This window comes from Stigmatopora argus, chromosome 10, assembly GCF_051989625.1.
Source record: "Stigmatopora argus isolate UIUO_Sarg chromosome 10, RoL_Sarg_1.0, whole genome shotgun sequence".
NCBI lineage: Eukaryota > Metazoa > Chordata > Actinopteri > Syngnathiformes > Syngnathidae > Stigmatopora > Stigmatopora argus.
The window spans coordinates 10821982-10840871 of NC_135396.1; the positions used below are offsets into that span (position 1 = coordinate 10821982).

Here is an 18890-nt window from a genome sequence, read left to right on the forward strand (position 1 = left end):
TATGATGAGAATTACAAATCTAAGCACTAATTAGGTTAAAGATTCAACTTCCAAGTTAAAAAAATACGTGTTAGGTTCATGAAAATGTTTAAATTGTTTAGGAGTCTTTAATGATTTATATATTCTGTATGGCACGTAAATAAGACAATTGCGATGACGCATGTCGTCCACAAGAGGGAGCTTATTTCACAATGTACCATGACTTTGCTTTTTGTCTTGTAGATTATTTCCCATTGAAAACCCTTTCCCGTCGTAAAGCTGCAGTAACGTGGCTATATGACGTGTCAAATTTCCATTCCAGTCGATTCATGCGTTCCACGTCGCTGTAACTTCATTTCTTTGCAGACCACAAACGAAACCAAAAAGTTGCCTTTTTTCCTGGTTCCGTCAAACAAACATCACACCAGAAAACATTTTGACGCCCTAAAATGACGTCACCATCGCTTCTACAACGCCACAGAGGCTTAATTATGCAAGCAGATCTGATTGTGATAGATGTCTTGGACAATTTTCGACGGTGCTCTAGCGATATTTGGTGAAAAGACGAGTAATTCGAACCATACCGTCCATAAAATGGTCACTACAACGTGTTTTAAGTTCAAATATATAAGCTGTACTTGTATTTATATCCCCAGAGTAGCTTTGTATAGCACGTGGCAACACTTCCTTTAGCATGTGGACGAATCATGTGCATCCTTTAAGGTTTGTCGTAATTTTACTCATATCAAACTTATTTTTAACGTGTTTAGTTCAACTCCGCAAGGTATAATTGCTGGCTTTTTGTAATGTGCTTGGTAGAGTACAAGCTAACAGTCGTTAGCATGTGGCTAAAATGAATCAGTAGTTCGTGTTTTTGTCACGTTCGTGTCGAATATATTTGGTGGAGTAGGTTCGTCGTGGTCGTCATAAATCCCGTCCGAAGCCACTCCGTCTTTTAGAAGGCTCCCCGTGGCGTCATCTGTGTGGGCGGCTACGCGGCGCTGCGTGATTCACAAACCTTATTTGTTCCTACTACTTTGAGCGCCATCTTGTTCGGAACTTCTACCCACAAGTGCTAGTTTCAACTCAAGGGGGTGTCCGGTTCCCCCCGCTCCTGCCTTCTTAACCGCGGGGTTTCCTCTCGCTTTCGCTTGCTTTTATTTTTAATCCCTTAGAAAAAAAATCCCCAGCGATCGCTTGATTTGTCCACTCCCCGCTTTTTGGTTGTTTATTTTATTTTATTTTGGAGTGGGAATCTTTTCAAGTGGTCAGAAATGAGCATCGAAACGCTTCTGGAAGCCGCCAAGTTTTTGGAATTGCAGGCCCAGCTACAGCAGCGAGCACGTGGTAAGATGTTGTCTTTTTTTTTTCCGATTCTTTTTTAAATTGTTTTCAGAAGGGGTTGAAGTCCGCTCCACCCCGCGTGAGCTACTCTAATAAAGTTCGTTTGCGATTCGCCCTGGGCAAATAATTCTCGTACTTTCGTAACACTGAACTGCACTTTTTTTCTTTTTAATAAGTGCTATGTGATGCATTTTAGTATACGTATGTTAACATGTGGACATGCTGTTTTTCTAGCGTGGTTATTGGGGTGATCGTGAGATGGGCGGTGTCACAGTTTTAAGACTCCGACGTCGCGTGGCTCAAATGACGTTGTCCTGTCAAGCGCACTAGATTTGGCCAACGCGGGCTTTTAAACGAGTCTGCGCGCAGCCTTTGCTTGTTTGCATTTTAGTGAAAAGAAAAAATTGCCTCCCACGAGCGCCGTCTGCTGGTGACGTGTACCCGACAGCCACGCCCCTTTCACCACGTGCGCGCCAGGCAACCCCTCCCAAAGATTGTTTATATAGAGGCGATGACTCACTACCGCTCGTATTGACGCGATATACGTTCAGAGAGCAGCAAATGTCATTTTCACCTGAGAAATTGAATTCCAAATGTACTTTTTTTTGCCTGGGGGATAATGTTTCAATCTGTTGTGATAAGGAAGGTATGTGGAATATAGATTTCAAAGTAAATGTAATGAAAACCACACACCACCGATACAGCAAATCAAAGATCATGAAATTCGGTAATCAAATGAAGTGTCTATGGAATTTTAATAGCAACCACCCTTTCTAACTAAAGAAGTGACCAAAATTGAGAAAAATCTGAATATATCAGTTTATTACTTTCTTATTTAGAGAGCTATATCAATTACATTTCTATTTCAAGACATAATAAACCAATCAGAATATGTAAATCTGGTCTCAATCTGGATAATGAACCAGTGGATGAACTAAATTAATTTTGTTGTTGTTTCAGGTGTGCTTATCATGTTTCCAGGCTGTCGTAATTTGACTTGAACTTTTAGTAAAAAAAAGTTATTTTATTTTGTATTATTAAATCTGGAGTGTTCTCACTGTGAATGTTCATCTTTGAGTCCCAGTGATAGCATTTCTTGCAGGACAGGCAGATTATAAAAGTAAAACCCTTTTTAGCACGCCAGCACTTTGAAGCAGTAATCCACGCTTTTGTAACATCACAGCTGATGACTGCAACTTTGTTTATTTTGGGGTCCTCTAATAAGCATCTCCAGTTAGTGTAAACACTCCTACATGGGACACAAACGAGGGAACCCGTTACTCCTATCTTCGTCCGCCTTTGTTGGGTTCCCTTGTCTTTTAGTGATTTAAAAAAAAAGTTATTAAGTCATATAAGTCTATGCCTGTTCCATTGTAAGGTAATGGGTGCGAATCGATTACCTCTGCACATAAGACAGGACCCATTACTGTTCAGTTTAAAAACTCATTTTTATATGTAGGATTTCACTGTTTATATTCTTCCACATCATGTCCAGCTTGTTGGGTAAAAATCTTGTTTTAAAATACTGTATAAGTAAAAAATGGAGTTGAACTAGATATACATGAATTTTTAGTCTCCCTGTAAAAACGGATTGGACGTCTAGCGCTGTTAGTGGCATCCAATGAGGTCAAGTTTAGGAAACACTGGAGTTGAACAGTCATGGTGGAGTAAGCACTTTGCTTCTGACACGTGGCTCCTCCCACACACATCTTAATTTCGTTGGAAGTCTTCCTCCTCCAGCCTCTGCTGCTTAGCTGCTGTGCAGCAGGTCACTGACTGCACGTAGGCAACTAGGCCAGTTTTGCCATTCAGTTATATAATGGCCCATGTTTTGGAAGGCCTTCATGTGGTTGACTTTCACGCGTAGTTTGTCGCATTAAGAATCATTTGTCATAAGACTACTGCCTATCCATTAAAAATCACTTATTATTATTGTAAAGTTTAATCTAAAGTACATTGTTACTTTAACCATATTCATTTTTGTCTTTATTCTGACGTGAACGTGACTGGAAGTGGACTCCTGAATGTGACTTAATTACCACTTTGGATGACATCACCGATGCCATAGCAACTAGAAATACCCATACGTCAGAGAGGACTTGCATATTATTGGATAGAAGGATATGTAATGTTAAATAAATTTGCGATCGGAAATACTGCATTTGCACATGTCACGTCTCTGTTGTGGAATTATGCTGGCCTAAAACCCACGCTATCAAGCATGGTAGTGATTACTGATGGCATCAATGTATGGAGGACCAAATGTGACCGAATTAAAATATAAATACTCTCTAAATACTTAAAGTGCTGCAACATGTGTCCATGAAATAATTAAACAGTGAAATGATTGTTTTTATATTAAATGAACTGGGCTTTATTTCATTAATTCCCCTTCTCAATTATTGGTAAATTTAAATATCTATTTCATTCAGTCCCATTTGGTCCTCCATAGTTTTGCGATCTTTTTATTTATAAATTGACTTCACTCTATATTATAATTAATCATGCGATCCTCCCTTGTTCATTCACACATTGATGCAGTGTGGACTGTATTTTTACCCAGTATGTGCTGTGCCATCTCAAATTAAGGCAATTAGCACTGATGTTGTTGTGCAAGTGCAGTGGTTGTTCCTCTCACCTAAAGACCCAAATGAAAACAAGCATCACAGGTTTCGGGGTGTCAGATGAAATGTTGCCTTGTGAGATGCGTAACGCATGTGTTCGATGTTTTTGGCAGAGGACGAACTGAAAGAGAAGCTTCGTCTGGATGTGCTGACGGAGCAAAGACTCACCGATGTGAACAAGTACAACTGCAGTAGCCGTATCAACAATGTTTTTAAAGTGGAGGAGCTTAGCACTGAGCGACCCCCGGCGCCGGTGGCACCCACCCTGCTACCCCCCTCCATGCCCATTGCAGTTATCCCCATCCCAGTTGTGAAACCCAACCCCGTGGGCTCACCTTCTCTCCCCGTGGCCTTGCTCTCCCACCCTGCCACTCCTACTGTGGCATCCCCTAAAAGGGAGCCTCCTTCTCCTCAGGAACAAAGCGTGGTCGCGCCGCCGCGATCCCCCCAACCCAAACCAGATGAGCCCAATGCCAAACTGCCCACTCCGAACCACCAGCATCTCCCAACGCAGCTCCTTTCTCAAAGCAACAGCACTAACTTACAGCAGCCGACGCACCAACAGCTCCTCCATCGCTATCCCGGTTCCATCGTCTCACCCCCCCATCATCAGCCCACGGCGCCCGGCCAGGCCCTCCAGCCCGCTCCCTCCGTGAACGGACCCATCAGTCGGGGGAGTCCTCCTGATGACGGACGCTTAATTGACCAAAAGAAACGACCTGGCGGGTGAGACGATTAAATAACTACAAATGGCATTCAACTTGTTAATGGTTTTCATGCCTTTGTGTTGTCAAACTTAATCCAAATTAATGAGTTTGAAATGAATATTATGGATACAAGCAGAGTTCCTATGGAGTTAAATTTTTGAGTCATTCTACCATAATGGCAATTAGTGCTGTGTATTGCCTCATATTTGGAGACACAACCCGTATCATGATTTACAGGTCACTATTCTACCCCGATACTACGCTTTTAAGATGATTATTGTGATTTTTGTATGGGGAAAAAAATCAAAATGGACTTAAAAGTACATTTATATACATTTATTTTTGAAGCCCCACCCGGCACTCAAGTAAACAGGTTTTTGTCTTAATTCTAGGCAATATATGGCCCTCTTTTGAACTTTTTCCAGTTTTTAGTGCAAACCAGCTTTAGTCCAAGCCTTCATGTAAATTAGAAAAAAATCTGTAGCATTACATAACAAAGAGTTAAAAATAAAGCAGGTCAATACATTAGTAGCTTTAGCATTCCAGGTATCCTAACCATTACGAGGCCAAAAGACAAAAATAACTTCTTCCAGGTAGAACTTTGCAACGCAACATAACTTAGGTGCAACTATACTGAGGTAGGACACTTGTTTTTGTTTGGGCATTTAATCTTTAAGTGTTTTGGCTTTACATTCAAGGAACACAAGTTGGTCAACATGCCCAGCTTTTCACTTCTGAACATTGAGAACGATTTCACCACAGTCAAACAGGAAAAAACTTCAACTTAGAATGGAAGTGAGGATTGTTTTAGATGATAATGTGATCCAGTTTGTTTTCTTCCTATCTCGTGCTCTTTTCTTCACACCCTTGTTGAGCCTGCTGCTTCTTTTGGAATATGTGTCACAAAGAAGACAAAAAAAGCTAAACGCAGATCCAGCGTTAATCCTTTCAGCTCGTTGAGCTCTGCTATCACGAGGTCTACATTTGTTTCGTGTCAATTGTAGTTGAACCTCTCAACATTTAACAATTTAGCCTTGGCCATATTGCGAATTGTGAATCTTTGTACCGACCTACTGTATTTTATGTCATGAAAACATTTTGACATGCAGTTTTCCATTGGTATGTCACAGTATGAACTTTTTTTTTGTGCTCCTACAGGGCAGGTACCAGAGAGGTGCATAACAAGCTTGAGAAAAACAGGTGAGTTTGAGCTCCTCCTCAAATTGTAACCATATTAACTCGTCATGCATAATGTGGACTTGTAAATAAAGTCTATTAGAATGCTGTTAAAGTGTGTTTGTCTTGTGTACTTCAGACGGGCCCACTTGAAGGAGTGCTTTGAAACACTGAAAAAGAACATCCCCAACATCGATGAAAAGAAGACATCCAATCTGAGTGTGTTGAGAAGTGCTCTGAGATACATCCAGGTAAGAGACTGACCTGTTCTGATTGCTTTGTTGCATCACTGATGGCTCTTTCGGAGGAAAAAAGGCATGTTGTCAAACTAGAATACCCAATGCGAGAAAACTAGGTTACCAAACGCGTTTCCATTAACCAAAAAATTGACCTATATGTGAGTTTTAACACATGATTTGTAATCGAGTCACCTGCTTTGCGCTGAAATGTGCAGTCTACATTCTTTGAATGTTTGTGCAAGTGACCGACTTTTTTTCAGTTTTAATATAGGCATGTAGACACTGGCCACTACAATGAATGACAACTTGCATAACTGTCCCCAAATTGACTCAAAACACTGTATTTACTTCCTATCGCTTGCTGTTATCGTTCGTTAGTATACTTGTTAGGGATTTGAAACCAGCTGAATCAGGTTTCTTTGTTTTCAGAGGTCCTACCCTGTATTATAATTGGCTACCAATGGCACCGTTTTGATTTATTTTAAGATTGTGGAAATGGGGTAAAAATGCATATCATTGGATTTCTTCAAATCAAATCCGGCCGGCCCCTTCCAAATGTTGACAACCGCACCAAAAGAAAGATCTTGGACAAGAAAAATAGGTCAGTTCAGAAGTGTCTGTTGTTTTGGTTTAAAAAGAACAAGAAACAAAAACAATTTGGCCTCTTCAGTGTTCCACTTAAAAAGTTGTGCCTATTCAAGTGAAATGTAAGAGTAAAAATAAAGCCAGACATTTAAAAAAAATGATATTACGATAATCACAAAGATGACTTGACTCAAATTTATTAATGATAGTTTTAATAAACCACTTAAAAGTGAAGGTGCCTAGGTGTGTTCTCAAAGCCTAATGCAAATTGTACGGTCATTTCTTTATATTGTTTTGTTTTATCAGTTCGTTCGATGAATGTGTTTTGAGCACGTTGTCAATTGTGAGGTAGTAGTGGGCAGTGTTATTGCAGATCTGGTCACCCAAGCCCACCTCTTGCTGTAGTAGAGCGTAACCCAACTCTGTTTGTCAACAATAATATATCGACCAAGCTAATGTAGTGTGAACGCATGCATGCATCGTCTGCTCGGGACACGTTCCAAAAAGAAAGCTTGGGTGAGGTTTGACTAAGAGGCTTTAAGTTGAGCATAATGTGCTTCTCCAGGTGTTTTTTATAGTCGTCGTTGCCATATTGAAGGCAAATCGCTCATGTATTTATGCAATTTTACTCAAGCCGTTTAGCATTCCTCAGGGGAGTTTGCCAAATGAATGCAGCTGCTTTCCGATCAAGTATTGACATCATCTAAAATTGCCTAATGCTTACAAAGGTGCTTGCATGTATGCTAAAAAAAGTAGTTTTCTTCGTTGCCCTGTAGTAAAGCTACTCGTCACGAGTCTTTCTACTTCCCTGTTCAACATAATTGGAGCTCCTGCTTTATCTTTTACATAAATGTCTCCCATAAAACAATGCCTGTCTATGTGAGTAAAAAAAAAATGTTCAGGCGGGCCTGAAGAGGCTGAAAAATAATCCCTAATGCAGTACTAGTCCTCCCACATGCTCCGCCCCACCCGCTCCCTCTCTGAGCTTTTAAGGCCACATGAGCAGTGAGCACATGGCTAGCTGGAGCCGTGTGACGTCACCCCCGGGCGGCCCCCCTTCCCCGCTCGGCTTCTCCGCCCAGTGCCGCATTAGACACGACTCGGAGTACTCGTGGGCCGAGCTGCCAGTTGCAGTAAGCATGGGGCTGGCTTTCCCCCTCCGACAAAACCACTCTTTGGATTTTATTTTGCAAAAAAAAAAGCAGACAAACTTGCATTCTGTGTCTTGGCTTTAGGCAAAATCCTGTTGTTATTGCCAAGTTCCATGCCGATGAGTTTGAACCTTGATAGTTGACCTTTTTCCTCATTGGCTGCCATCGACAGTCCTAGACGTCCGATCCATTTTGACTGGAACGACGGCAATGAAATATTCACAGCTGGTCTTTTGTAGTTTAAAGGAATTGGACATCAGTGGTAGGCAATGAGTTAGATGCTGGGAAGTTTTATATTTCTGCTCTTGTTTGTTTGTTTTAAACAGCCAAAATAGTCACTTCCCCATATACGGTTAATTTTACCCAAATATGAACAACTTACTCCTTGCTATTGATTTATCATGCCATTCACAAAATAAGAAGTTTTTATTAGGTGGTTGGCTTCCACAGTAGGGTATGTAAAAGCCCCTAGCACCCACCACCTCCCGACACAAAGGTTTACTTGTGAGCTGTCAGGCACCACGTGAAGCTCTCCCGTTTCAGCTCGAAGGCACGGCGAGATGAGGCTCTCTCCGCTCAGGGCGCAGTCACAAGACCCGGAGCCTGGGCGGAGCCAGCCGGCTTTAGCGGCATGTTGGCAACGTGGCCTTATGCGCTGCTGGCCCTTTAAGAGCGCGCAGTAAGTACAGCTTGTCCTCAACTGCTGCACAAGTGAGTCAGGGAGTAGACTGTTTACCCCTCCCCCGTCTGTGTGGGTCCATGTGCATGGCGGACCCCCCTCCCTCTTCCCTCCCTCCCTCCACTCGTCGCTGTGACAGCCAGCTTGACCAGTGTTTACCTTCCACTCGCTCCATGTGGCCTCTTCCTGCACTGATCTAGATTTCCACCCAAACAATGCGGAGGTCGGGCCTTATCTCTCAGGAAATGTACGCCGGGGGTGGGTGGTGTCAGTCATGTGTACCAAAACAAAAGGTACTCGGAACTTGATGTCCTAGCGACACGGTGACCCGATTAGCGGGACGCCATGTGGGAAGCATCTGCCCGCTAGCGGCTTCTCGGATTGCGTGCGTTTCTACGGAGACGGCCGCATTTGTTGCCACGGCCGCCACGTGCGCGTGCAGTTCAGTGGGTCTGTGTGTTTCCGGAGCACGTCATCCGTTGCCTCCGTCTTCCTCGGAGCACGCACGGTGGCGGCGAGGCGGGTACAAAGTCCTTTTGTCATTTTAGATCAGCCCTAGGAACCCATTTTTTTTTGGACCCTACGTATGCACCCTGAGGGTTGTTAAGAAGACCATTTGGTCAAACCTGTCGTCGTGTCCAAAACTGCGAATGATCTTGGTTGCTGAGGAAACCTAACATCTGTTTCCGTGACAACCGGCGAAGACGATGGATGGCGTCATTGTGCGCTAGTTGCGAAGGAAGGCTTCTCACATCACGAGATCGTGGCCTCGGTGTCAGGCATTGTGATGTCTGTCCTCGCATTGCGGCTCTCTGATGAGCTGAAGCCCGTCCCAGCGTGGGTTGGTTTTCAGCCAATCACACATTGAGACAAACAGCCAATTACTCCTAATGGAGAGTGTCAGCTTCACCGAATATAACATGCGTGTTCTTAGAACGTGAGGAGGAGAATACCGGGAAAGCCCTCGCCAGGTGGGATGAACAAACAAATGCAGGACGCCAAACTGTTATTGACTGAAAACTTTTTCATATTCCTTTTGAAGGAAATTGGGAAATAGCACTAATATAAACTATAAGAACAGAAAGAAACCAAGCCCACCTGTCTGCAATGTCAGAAAAAAGCCCCCTTCCCCATTGTTCTACCCAAAAACTAACCCATATTTCACTGCTTTACTACAAAGTATTGTTTATAAACTAATTTATCTGTTGCTATTGACGATTCCCAATTCATTTTGAATAGGAGCGCAAATTAATCTTAGTTCTCGTAAACATTGACTACACAGTGCAACGAAGAAGAAGGTAGATGCTGGGTGAGCTGAGCTCTCACAGCGCCAGGCGTCGGTATTAGCGGCGGAAAGAAGTACTACTCCGAAAAAGGCGCGAAATACAAAATTGGACTTGCGAACATTTTTGGACTTGAACGCAATTTGCAGACATGTTCGTATGTACCGTTGTTCGTAAGTTAAAATGTTCGTAAGTAGGGGAGCGTCTGTATATAGTAAGGCTTTTTTCTTTAAAAAAATCGACATAGTATAGTAGGGCTAAGAAAGTCGGAGAATAAATCTGACTTCTGATTCTTCTCCTAGTTATTGCTGTGGTCCAGTGGCAAAAATATTGGTTCAGAACTTGAGGTGGGAATCAGGAGTGAGTTCAATTCCACTCTTTGCAATTCACAAATTGTTTATTTAGGTAATGAAAAGGATAGATATAACTTCCAATCACATCATTTCAGAAGTCACTATGGTCCAGTGGCAAAGACAATGGGTCAGAACTTCAGGTGGACTCAAGTTCAAATCAGGAATGAGTTCAATTCCACTCTTTGCAATTCTCAAATTGTTTATTTAGGTAATGAGAAGGATAAATATAACTTCCAATCACATCATTTCAGAAGTCACTGTGGTCCAGTGGCAAAGACAATGGGTCAGAACTTCAGGTGGACTCAAGTTCAAATCAGGAATGAGTTCAATTCCACTCTTTGCAATTCTCAAATTGTTTATTGAGGTAATGAAAAGGATAGATATAACTTCCAAACACATAATTTCAGAAGTCACTGTGGTCCAGTGGCAAAGTCAATGGGTCAGAACTTCAGGTGGACTCAAGTTCAAAACAGGAATGAGTTCAATTCCACTCTTCGCAATTCTCAAATTGTTTATTTAGGTAATGAAAAGGATAAATATAACTTCCAATCATGTATAGGCGGGCCGCCTCGTGGTGCAGTGGGTAAGTCACCTGCCTGCGACGTGGGTGTCGATGGTTCACGTCCCGGTGTCGCCAGTCAACGACTGCGTGGTGTCGGCAGTCGGCCGCAGGCCGACTGTCGAACACCACCAGGGATCCCCCCTCCCAACTGTCTTCCGGTCAGCCGAAGGCTGACCGGAAAATATAGTTTTGCTGAAAAAAATGACTAAGTCTTTATTTTAATGAAAAAAGGATTACCCATTTACTGAACTACTAGTGTAGTGATCAGTCAAACGAGAGCGGGATTCGAACCCCAGTCTCCCACATGGCAGTCAAATCCACTAACTTGAGGTCTGTCTGACCCATTGTCTTTGCCACTGGACCACAGTGACTTCTGAAATTAGATGATTGGAAGTTATATTTATCATTTTCATCACCTCAATAAACAATTTGAGATTTGCAAAGAGTGGACTTGAACTCACTCCAGATTTGAACTTGTGTCCAACTTCAATTTCAACCCATTGTTCTTGCCACTGGACCACAGTGTCTTCTGAAATGATGTGATTGGAAGTTATATTTATCCTTTTCATTACCTCAATAAACAATTTGAGAATTGCAAAGAGTGGAATCAAACTCACTTCTGATTTGAACTTGAGTCCACCTGAAGTTCTGACCCATTGTCTTTGCCACTGCACCACAGTAAAGTTGGAAGTTGTACTTATCCTTTTCATTACCTCAATAAACAATTTGAGAATTGCAAAGAGTGGAATTGAACTCACTCCTGATTCCCACCTCATGTTCTGACCCAATGATTTTGCCAGTGGACCACAGCAACAACTAGAAGGTGAAGAATCAGAAGTCAGATTTATTCTCCGACTCTCTTAGCCTTACTTGCTATGTCATTTTTTAAAGAAAAAAAGCCTTACTATACTATGTCGTTTTTTAAGAAAAGAAGCCTTACTATACAATATCGTTTTTAAGAAAAAAAGGCTTCCTCTACTATGTCGTTTTTCAAGAAAAAAAGCCATGCTATACTATGTCGTTTTTTAGGAAAAAAGCCTTACTATACTATGTTGTTTTTTAGGGGGGAAAGCCATACTATACTATGTCGTTTTTTAAGAAAAAAAGCCTTACTATACTATGTCATTTTTTAAAGAAAAAAAGCCTTACTATACTGTGTCGTTTTTTAAGAAAAGAAGCCTTACTATACAATATCGTTTTTTAAGAAAAAAAGGCTTCCTCTACTATGTCGTTTTTCAAGAAAAAAAGCCATGCTATACTATGTCGTTTTTTAGGAAAAAAGCCTTACTATACTATGTTGTTTTTTAGGGGGGAAAGCCATACTATACTATGTCGTTTTTTAGGGAAAAAGCCTTCCTCTACTATGTCGTTTTTCAAGAAAAAAAGCCATGCTATACTATGTCGTTTTTTAGGGGGGAAAAGCCATACTATACCATGTCGTTTTTTAAGAAAAAAAGCCTTACTATACTATGTCGTTTTTTAAGAAAAAAAGCCATACTATACTATGTCGTTTTTTAAAGGAAAAAAGCCATACTATACTATGTCGTTTTTTAGGGGGGAAAGCCATACTATACTATGTCGTTTTTTAGGGAAAAAGCCTTCCTCTACTATGTCGTTTTTCAAGAAAAAAGCCATGCTATACTATGTCGTTTTTTTAGGGGAAAAAAGCCATACTATACTATGTCGTTTTTTTTAGGAAAAAAAGCCTTACTATACTATGTCATTTTTTAAAGAAAAAAAGCCTTACTATACTATGTCGTTTAAGAAAAGAAGCCTTACTATACAATATCGTTTTTTAAGAAAAAAAGGCTTCCTCTACTATGTCGTTTTTCAAGAAAAAAAGCCATGCTATACTATGTCGTTTTTTAGGAAAAAAGCCTTACTATACTATGTTGTTTTTTAGGGGGGGGAAGCCATACTATACTATGTCGTTTTTTAGGGAAAAAGCCTTCCTCTACTATGTCGTTTTTCAAGAAAAAAAAGCCATGCTATACTATGTCGTTTTTTAGGGGGGAAAAGCCATACTATACCATGTCGTTTTTTAAGAAAAAAAGCCTTACTATACTATGTCATTTTTTAAAGAAAAAAAGCCTTACTATACTGTGTCGTTTTTTAAGAAAAGAAGCCTTACTATACAATATCGTTTTTTAAGAAAAAAAGGCTTCCTCTACTATGTCGTTTTTCAAGAAAAAAAGCCATGCTATACTATGTCGTTTTTTAGGAAAAAAGCCTTACTATACTATGTTGTTTTTTAGGGGGGGAAGCCATACTATACTATGTCGTTTTTTAGGGAAAAAGCCTTCCTCTACTATGTCGTTTTTCAAGAAAAAAAGCCATGCTATACTATGTCGTTTTTTAGGGGGGAAAAGCCATACTATACCATGTCGTTTTTTAAGAAAAAAAGCCTTACTATACTATGTCGTTTTTTAAGAAAAAAAGCCATACTATACTATGTCGTTTTTTAAAGGAAAAAAGCCATACTATACTATGTCGTTTTTTAGGGGGGAAAGCCATACTATACTATGTCGTTTTTTAGGGAAAAAGCCTTCCTCTACTATGTCGTTTTTCAAGAAAAAAGCCATGCTATACTATGTCGTTTTTTTAGGGGAAAAAAGCCATACTATACTATGTCGTTTTTTTTAGGAAAAAAAGCCTTACTATACTATGTCATTTTTTAAAGAAAAAAAGCCTTACTATACTATGTCGTTTAAGAAAAGAAGCCTTACTATACAATATCGTTTTTTAAGAAAAAAAGGCTTCCTCTACTATGTCGTTTTTCAAGAAAAAAAGCCATGCTATACTATGTCGTTTTTTAGGAAAAAAGCCTTACTATACTATGTTGTTTTTTAGGGGGGGGAAGCCATACTATACTATGTCGTTTTTTAGGGAAAAAGCCTTCCTCTACTATGTCGTTTTTCAAGAAAAAAAAGCCATGCTATACTATGTCGTTTTTTAGGGGGGAAAAGCCATACTATACCATGTCGTTTTTTAAGAAAAAAAGCCTTACTATACTATGTCATTTTTTAAAGAAAAAAAGCCTTACTATACTGTGTCGTTTTTTAAGAAAAGAAGCCTTACTATACAATATCGTTTTTTAAGAAAAAAAGGCTTCCTCTACTATGTCGTTTTTCAAGAAAAAAAGCCATGCTATACTATGTCGTTTTTTAGGAAAAAAGCCTTACTATACTATGTTGTTTTTTAGGGGGGGAAGCCATACTATACTATGTCGTTTTTTAGGGAAAAAGCCTTCCTCTACTATGTCGTTTTTCAAGAAAAAAAGCCATGCTATACTATGTCGTTTTTTAGGGGGGAAAAGCCATACTATACCATGTCGTTTTTTAAGAAAAAAAGCCTTACTATACTATGTCGTTTTTTAAGAAAAAAAGCCATACTATACTATGTCGTTTTTTAAAGGAAAAAAGCCATACTATACTATGTCGTTTTTTAGGGGGAAAAGCCATACTATACTATGTCGTTTTTTAGGGAAAAAGCCTTCCTCTACTATGTCGTTTTTCAAGAAAAAAAAGCCATGCTATACTATGTCGTTTTTTTAGGGGGAAAAGCCATACTACACTGTCGCTTTTTTTAGGAAAAAAAAGCCTTACTATACTATGTCGTTTTTTAAGAAAAAAAGCCTTACTATACATGGTCTTTTTTAAACAAAAAAGCCTTAGTATACATGGTCATTTTTAAAGAAAAAAGCCTTACTATACATGGTCTTTTTTGTAAATAAAAAGCCTTAATATACTATGTCGTTTTTAAAGAAAAAAAAGCCTTACTATACTGTGTCGTTTTTAAAGAAAATAAGCCTTACTATACTATGTCGTTGGACTTAAATGCAATTTGCAGACATGTTCGTATGTACCGTTGTTCGTAAGTTGAATGTTCGTAAGTAGGGGAGCGTCTGTATGTACGATTTGTAGAAAAGACTGGCTCCATTCTTTCTTGTGACACGATCAGGATTGTTGGTTTGTGGTTTGGCCGATGCAGGGTGGAGCAATTGGCGACTCTAATCCAGGATAAAAATAAAGAGCAGGTGCCCACCTTTTTTCTACATGGCCTCAAACGTGTGCTTAACAAAATGCGCCCTTTAAACATACGGTGAGCGAGCGAGTGGCGGGCGTGCACGCAGCCTTGCCAAGTGAATGCGAGCAGGAAGTCCAGCCGATCAGGAAATGCTTTTATGCTCGGGCTTGCTGGAACTCGACGTGACGCTGTGTTCTCGCTGCGCGCACGTGGACGCCCATGCGGGCAAATATTTCAACGACTCGCAAGCGCTTACGTATGTGTTCAAAGTAAATGGAGATGTTGCTTTTTTACCCCCATAAAACCTGCTTTGGAACTTTGATTTAGGAAGTGTGGTTGGTTGCGTGTCAGCTGACCTGCAGCTCAGGGGAAAACTGGGTCACAGAGTCATTCCCTGGATGCCCCGCCCAATTAACAAACGCCCCCCCCCTCCTCCCCTTGCCGATTTGCATTTATTCCCAAACTCAAAACTGGGCTTCGATACAATGACCTGTGTTGACAAATTCCATTTGAAAAGGTTTCCCGTCACATCATTATTGTTTTTTTGATGCATTGTCAACGTTCGCTTCGAAAGTCCACACCCGCAATCACAATGGAAGCAGGAAGTTTGCTTACGAAAAGATCCTAATTGTGAAATTGCATTTTTAGAGCAAGTATTTTTACAAATCCAATCCACTAAATTAGTATATCCATTTTTACTAGTAGGGCTGCAACATGTGTGTCTTCAGTGAATAATGCGTAATCACCCGAGAACTTGCATTTGATTGAAAACGAGACTATTTTGCCTATTCCTATGTCTTTTTTCTCCTCAGGTTACAGGTTGTACATTAATTAGGTGTTCTATCCCTTTTAAGTACCATTTTATCCCCTTTTAATGCTCAAACTGTCTTATAAGAATAACTAAAATGTCTGTCTTGTGTGTAGTTTGGCTTCCCACATTTAAGGTTTGGACTTATTGCTTGCCATTGCTGGCACTAGACACCCAATCCATTTTGTCTGCCTGCCTGTCCCAGTCAAAATGGATTGGGCGTCCAGCGCCAGCAATGGCAAGCAATAAGTCCAAACCTTAAATGTGGGAAGCCAAACTACACACAAGACAGACGTTTTAGTTATTCTTATGACAGTTTGAGCATTAAAAAGGGATAAAATTGAACTGTTATTGCGCTACTTATTACTGTCGGTGGCAGCAAATATTAACTCATGACAAATTGTCAATTTGGAGGACCTCATTTTTCAATATTTATTTATATATTTAGCATTCTCTTTTGCATTATTTTTACAGTTTTAAAATTATGGGCATAGATTGGCGTCAGATCAGCATCGGCAAAACATCCAGACCCAAATGGAATCCCATTGGGTCACCCTTAATATTGATATAAACAAGTGTGAAATACTGCGAGACTAAAGTACAGTGTTTGTGTTCGGCAGACACTGAAGCGCAAGGAGAAGGAGTACGAGCACGACATGGAGCGCCTGGCCCGCGAGAAGATTGCTACGCAGCAGCACCTGGAGGAGCTGAAGAACGAGCTGAGCCAGTGGATGGACGTGGTGGAGATCGACCGCGTCCTGCGGCAGACGACGCAGCCCGAGGAGGACCAGGCCTCCACTTCTACCGCTTCAGGTGAGCAGGCAGGCAGGCGGGTGGGTGGGTGAGCCGCCCAATCTTCGCCAAATTTACTCAAGATTATTTTGCCCGTCATGACAGAAGGCGAAGAGGCGATGGATGAGGACGAGCAGGATGATGAAGCTGTTGTGGCGAGACCTCTCAACGCGTCGCCCGCCGTCCCACCACCACCACCACCACCGGCCCCGGCCCTTAAAGCCGACGTCGTCGCCCAGCCTGCCCCCATGGTCTGCCGCACTCTGACTCTAAGCGCCCCTGCGCCGTCCTTCGTGGCCCAGCGCCTTTCGACACTGCAGCCGCCGGCCAAGCCTCCCATCGCCGTGGTCAGTGCCGGCCAGCCTGCCCTGCACCCCACTGTCATCGCCCACGCGCCCGTCTCTCACCCGTCCGTCATCCAAGCGGTCAACCACGTCATCCAGACGGGGATGCCCAAACCGGTGGGCCACATCACCGTGCACCCGGTGGCCCACGTGAGTCCCCGGCTCCCCGCCCTCTACCCCCAACCCGTAGCAGTCAACCAGCCCACCTTGATCAGCCACATCGCGCACACTCTGGGCCACGTCAACGGCGCCGCCGGCCAGGCTCCCACCGCCACCGCCGCCCTCATGGGCAAACAGACCGTGGTGGCCCACCACCCGCAGCTAGTGGGCCAGACTGTCCTCAACCCTGTCACCATGGTGACCATGCCCTCCTTTCCCATCAGCACCCTGAAGCTAGCTTGAGGCGGCATGGCTTCCCAGATCCCACGGCAACATGGACGCCTTGGCGTCCACTGGTTGGCATTGGCACGGGTTGGGCCCACAGCGGGTGGACCAATGGAGCGGCTCGACCAAACTCCACCCGCGCCATAAGCAGAGATTCAGAATGGGAGTCAACAGGAGACCCGCCCAGACCAGTCCCGCCCCGCCCCTCCACCGGCACTCGTGCTCCTCTGCTGCATGGAACTTGCGGAGTGGATTTTCACTCTGGCGTGTGGAGCTGCAGTCTAGAAGGACTTGTGTGGCCAAAGCGCCCCCTGCTGTCCATTGTGTTTAGGCATCTTATTGCTTTAAAGCTATAGTCGGCGGCTTAACTTGTCAGGTGTTTACGCAAAACTGTAGTTTCCCCCTAAAAAAGACAGACGTTTTACTTTAAAAAAACAAAAAAACATCTCTTATATTCTGCCTGATATGGTATATGTATGTGGCATACATAGTTACAACAAGGGTACATACAAATGAAGTGTAATTGGGTAATATGTCACAACACACCTGTTATGTGACTAGCAGAGCTGCCAACTACTCTGGACAACCTCCCTAAACTCAGGAAATCCAAAAAACATTTACATTATTTATCTATTTTTTAAAGGAACTGTTTCAGAAAAGTACCAAATTTCCAATTGAAATTCACACCCTTGCTACAGCTTCCACCATCTTGATTCAACTGCACTGTAAACTAGAAGAATTTGGTAACAAGAGTGCATTGTGTATCATCCGAGTTACAAGTCCTGACAAATGATTCGTCTTGTGTGACTTCAATCACATTCACTCTGGAATTGGACAAGGGTAATCCTGAAATGGAGTCGACAGAGGTTGGCAGCTCTGCACTAGTATACAATCAGCGCAATAAATAATAGATAGAAGCAGAAACTGTTATAGCCACCTGATGATTATACTGGCAGTCAACTTGCGAAATGAAGTAAGATATTTGCAGTGCAAACAAATAATTGGACCGACACAAAGAAAAGTCCATTCGAGTCACATTTGGACTAATTTGAAAAAGTCGTAACGTACCTCAAGATTCCAAGTGGTCTTAATGGATAGGCCCCCTGTTTAATCTTTTTTTTAAAGAAAATGTGTACATTATCATGTATGTTAACATTTGTTCAGTGTACTTTTTTTCCAAATTGGGACCACATGCTTAACAGCAGAGCAATACTCCTTCAGCCACTGCAAAATGGTCATCGTGTACTTAAATTTGTCAGGTCACGTCACGTCTAAAAGTGATGGTGATACTGAAAGACAGGAATATACGCATGTTTTCCCTATGGTGAAAGTTGTACGTACTTGTAAATAGCCTGTAAAAGCTGGGCTGAATTAAATTTCACGCTAGGAAAATTATATGGAATACATCTATATGAAACATGAATTAATAAAATGTTTGCAAAAGTCTGGCACTTGATTTAGAAATATTTCTACACGTGCAATTGACTTAATACACATTCCTCTCAATACATAAAAAAGGCTAAGTGACATACGAGAAATTATGTTTACTTGCATTTAACTTTGCATATTTTCCCATCCATTAACTTTGCATAGTTTCCCATCCATTAACTTTGCATTTATGATAAGCATAAAATTAACATGAATTAAAAAATATGAATGTACACAAACATGACAATTGAAAAATAAGGGTGAGGAGGTTGTTAGGGATTACAAATGAGGTTTGTAATCACATTAGCATCAAAACAAGTACACTCAATGTTCATCATGAAAAGTCCAGGAAGAGCATTGACTTCAACAATTCCGAAATTTATTCCTAACATAATAATGAAGCATACCGTATGATACATTTGGTCC

At 41.5% G+C, this 18890-nt stretch overlaps 1 protein-coding gene across 2 annotated transcripts; it reads left to right on the forward strand.

Moving 5' to 3' along the window:
- The first annotated feature begins 444 nt into the window (after positions 1-444).
- On the forward strand, positions 445-18479 carry mnta (MAX network transcriptional repressor a). Of its 2 annotated transcripts, none has more exons than XM_077610695.1 (6): positions 445-702; positions 4061-4673; positions 5813-5854; positions 5970-6081; positions 16137-16329; positions 16414-18479. In XM_077610695.1, the coding sequence occupies exons 2-6, from the start codon at positions 4228-4230 to the stop codon at positions 17052-17054; spliced, it is 1434 nt and encodes a 477-aa protein (XP_077466821.1). In that variant the 5' UTR covers positions 445-702; positions 4061-4227; the 3' UTR covers positions 17055-18479. The 2 variants fall into 2 exon arrangements, with proteins under 2 accessions (XP_077466821.1, XP_077466820.1); XM_077610694.1 differs by lacking the exon at positions 445-702 and adding an exon at positions 715-1326.
- Positions 18480-18890: the final 411 nt, after the last annotated feature.

Excerpts from the sequence above, each read along its gene's own strand:
- mnta (XM_077610694.1), top strand. The coding sequence starts at position 1,254 with ATGAGCATCGAAACGCTTCTGGAAGCCGCCAAGTTTTTGGAATTGCAG. Across the intron at positions 1,327-4,060 it reads GCTACAGCAGCGAGCACGTG|AGGACGAACTGAAAGAGAAG; the intron begins GTAAGATGTTGT and ends TGTTTTTGGCAG. Across the intron at positions 4,674-5,812 it reads CAAAAGAAACGACCTGGCGG|GGCAGGTACCAGAGAGGTGC; the intron begins GTGAGACGATTA and ends GTGCTCCTACAG.